Here is a 3,641-nt window from a genome sequence, read left to right as displayed (position 1 = left end):
GCTGGGATTACAGGCTTGAGCCACTGCGCCCGGCCCATACATTCTTGCTTCATGAATGAACGTGTTCTTCCGCCATGTAGATTACCCTAGTTTTATTAATAGGATATTGAAAGTCCAAAACAACATTTTCAAATCTGGAAACTAACTGCTGTTTACATAATAATGAAATTCAGTACTGGGCCTTTGTTCCCTCTCCTGGCTGTGTCCAAATCATAAAAACAAAAATGGAATTTGTAATGGAGCTTATCTCTGGTAGCCAGAATACAGAACAGTTTATGAATGTTTAAGTTCACAGAGAAAGGTTTAGCTACATTCACTGAGCTCAAGTAACTATAATGATACTAAATTTAGATTATTCATATATTTGGCTTTTTGTCTTTGTTAAAGGAAAACGTCCGTTTGGTGTTTCATTGCTGTACATTGGCTGGGATAAGCACTATGGCTTTCAGCTCTATCAGAGTGACCCAAGTGGAAATTATGGGGGATGGAAGGCCACATGCATTGGAAATAATAGCGCTGTGAGTATTTTTGTTGTGCTGTGAAATCTGGCAGAACGTCTAATAGATGCCATAATTTTGCCATGGTGATGAATGTAAACAGTATTTGAAGATAGCTGCAACAGCCTTAATGTGATATGGAAATATCTGTGATTTCTGTTGGGGACAGAGTTGCTGGTATAGCTAATATACTGGGGTTCGTTAACTACATTAATAAATGCTAATTTTCAGTTAGGAGTTGTGAAATTAGAAGTTGTGATTTTTGTTTCACATCCTAGTTTACAGACCCCCTGAATTCTATGACAGATCCCTTGGGAGACTGAGGACCTCAGGTTAAAGACACACTATATAGAGCATCAGTACCACCTCTTCTCACCTTGTGCCATGTGTGCCCTCCCTGTCATCAAAAATATGGGCCAGGCATGATGGCTCATGCCTGTAATCCCAGGCCGAGGCAGGCAAATTGCTTGAGCCCAGCAGTTTGAGACCAGCCTGGGGAACATAGCAGAACCCCATCTCTACAAAAAGTACAAAAATTAGCTGGGCACCATGGCATGTGCCTATAATCCTAGCTACGCAGGAGGCCAAGGTGGGAGGAGGAGCACCTAAGCCTGGGGAGACTGCAGGATACAGTGAGCTAAGATCATGCCACTGCACTCCAGTCTGGGCAACAGAGTGAGTCTGTGTCAAAAAAAAAATTGTTTATACTTGTAATGCCAATAGTAATTCAGGCATTTTTCTTCTAGACCAATTCATGTTTCTAAAAAATGTAAAAACTTAAAATTCTGTATTGATTCATGTTTTATAGGCAGCTGTGTCAATGTTGAAACAAGACTACAAAGAAGGAGAAATGACCTTGAAGTCAGCACTTGCTTTAGCTATCAAAGTACTAAATAAGACCATGGATGTTAGTAAACTCTCCGCTGAAAAAGGTAATTCATATCCTCTACCTTAATTATTTCAACTGAGCAAGAGGAATTAGCAGCTGTTAATTTTTTTTTTTTTTTAAATATGGAGTATTGCTGTGTCACCAGGCTGGAGTGCAGTGGCACAATCTTGGCTCACTACAACCTCTGCCTTCTGGGTTCAAGTGATTCTTCTGCCTCAGCCTCCCATGTAGCTGGGACTACAGGCTCACGCCACCACGCCCAGCTAATTTTTTTTTTTTTTTTTGAGAATGGGGTTTCACCATGTTGGCCAAGATGGTCTCCATCTCCTGACCTCATGATCCGCCCTCCCAGGTTCACGCCATTCTCCTGCCTCAGCCTCTCAGCCTCCCGAGTAGCTGGGACTACAGGCGCCCGCCACCTCGCCCGGCTAGTTTTTTGTATTTTTTAGTAGAGACGGGGTTTCACCGTGTTAGCCAGGATGGTCTCGATCTCCTGACCTCGTGATCCGCCCGTCTCGGCCTCCCAAAGTGCTGGGATTACAGGCTTGAGCCACCACGCCCGGCCTGAAAAAGAATATTTCTAAATGTTTTTCAGAAATTGTGGTAAATTAACATGTTGCTTTATGTTAGGACAGTTTAGCTCCTGGTGTTCCTTAGAAAATGCCATTTATGGCCAGGCACATTGGCTCACGCATGTAATCCCCAACACTGTGGGAGGCTGAGGTGGGCAGATCACCTGAAGTCAGGAGTTCAAGACCAGCCTGACCAACATGGTGAAACTCCCGCCTCTACTAAAAAGACAAAAAAATTGGCCAGATTTGGTAGTGCATGCCTGTAATCCCAGCTACTTAGGAGGCTGAGACAGGAGAATGACCTGAACCCGGGAGGCAGAGGCTGCAGTGAGCTGAGATCGCACCATTGCACTCCAGCCTGGGCAATGAGAGCAAAATTCTGTCTCAATAAAAAGAAAAAGAAAATGTCATTTACATGCAGATTGCCCTCTGTTGTCTACTTCCACCCAGTTTCAAGGAGGCACTACTCACTTTCCCTGGTACAAAAAATTCCTTCCCCTTGAGGTTATCAGTCTGCTTTTCTTGGCCATTTCATGCCCTTTTTTTTTTTTTTTAAAAAGCCTTGAAAAGTCTGTAAAAAATAAGCTATTATTACCAGTTGAAGATTCTGGCTGAGCCCTCAGAGGTTCCTACAAGAAAATTGTGGTTCGTCTAATCGGCACAGCTAATAGCAGGCCAGCAATAGCAATTGGTCGATTATACTTTTTCTAAGAGAGTGACAAAATGGCCACTAAGAAAGTTGGGATGGGTGAGGAGAAGGTATTTAAGTAAAAATTGTAATTAAAACATTACAAAGTCAAAGATATTTTGTTCTCATAAAAGGGAATAATATTAAGCATAAAACATAGGAGAGTGCCGAACTCATGTTTAAATGATGTGACCAGCATAAACCATGAGTGCCTATTAAGTTTCTCTGCTAAGTATGCCTGCCTGCAATACAAATACATGTATGTGTTTGTTTTTAGTGGAAATTGCAACACTAACAAGAGAGAATGGAAAGACAGTAATCAGAGTTCTCAAACAAAAAGAAGTGGAACAGTTGATCAAAAAACATGAGGAAGAAGAAGCAAAAGCTGAGCGTGAGAAGAAAGAAAAAGAACAGAAAGAAAAGGATAAATAGACAAAATTGGAGATTTTATTACTCATTTGGGGCACCATTTCAGTGTAAAAGCTGTCCTACTCTTCCACACTAGGAAGGCTTTGACTTTTTTTAACTGGTGCAGTGGGAAAATAGGACATTACATACTGAATTGGGTCCTTGTCATTTCTGTCCAATTGAATACTTTATTGTAATGATGATGGTTACTCTTCATGGACATCTTAATCTTCCACACACATCCTCTTTTTTTGGAATAAAATTTGGAAAACGGAAATGAAGGAATAAATTCTCTGTAGCAGTAATTGTTAAATATACAAAAAACTGACAGGGCGATCATCTTTTGCACACTGTGGCTTACAGTCCTTTCACAAAGATGGGCACATTCCTCAAGCTGGCCAGATTATTTGTCGCTGTCTGCAGGGATTGGTTTGAGAATGAACACTTGAGCTGAACAAAGCCAGAATTGATATATGGATGTGGATATTGCAGCTAGGACTGAGGCTGCCTACCGGCAGCAGCCCAAGCTGCGTGGAAGATGAGGTATAGAAGTTAAGGCCACAGAGGAAAAGTAGAACCAAGAGATG

General features: G+C 41.7%; 1 protein-coding gene across 5 annotated transcripts in view; it reads left to right on the top strand.

The window, feature by feature from the left end:
- The window catches only part of PSMA4 (proteasome (prosome, macropain) subunit, alpha type, 4), a 9,098-nt gene extending 5,755 nt beyond the window's left edge, over window positions 1-3,343 (top strand). For all 5 annotated transcript variants that reach the window (XM_011938413.1, XM_011938412.1, XM_011938410.1 and 2 more), the window contains 3 exons: window positions 388-518; window positions 1,306-1,429; window positions 2,924-3,343. In XM_011938413.1, the coding sequence (XP_011793803.1) occupies window positions 388-518; window positions 1,306-1,429; window positions 2,924-3,078 (410 nt within the window). In that variant the 3' untranslated portion in view covers window positions 3,079-3,343. The remainder of the gene's footprint in view (window positions 1-387; window positions 519-1,305; window positions 1,430-2,923) is intronic.
- Window positions 3,344-3,641: the final 298 nt, after the last annotated feature.

This window comes from Colobus angolensis, unplaced genomic scaffold (genome assembly GCF_000951035.1).
Source record: "Colobus angolensis palliatus isolate OR3802 unplaced genomic scaffold, Cang.pa_1.0 Scaffold172, whole genome shotgun sequence".
NCBI classification, from domain to species: domain Eukaryota; kingdom Metazoa; phylum Chordata; class Mammalia; order Primates; family Cercopithecidae; genus Colobus; species Colobus angolensis.
The sequence above is the reverse complement of the archived record's forward strand: the minus strand, read 5'-3'. Positions and strand labels throughout refer to the sequence as shown.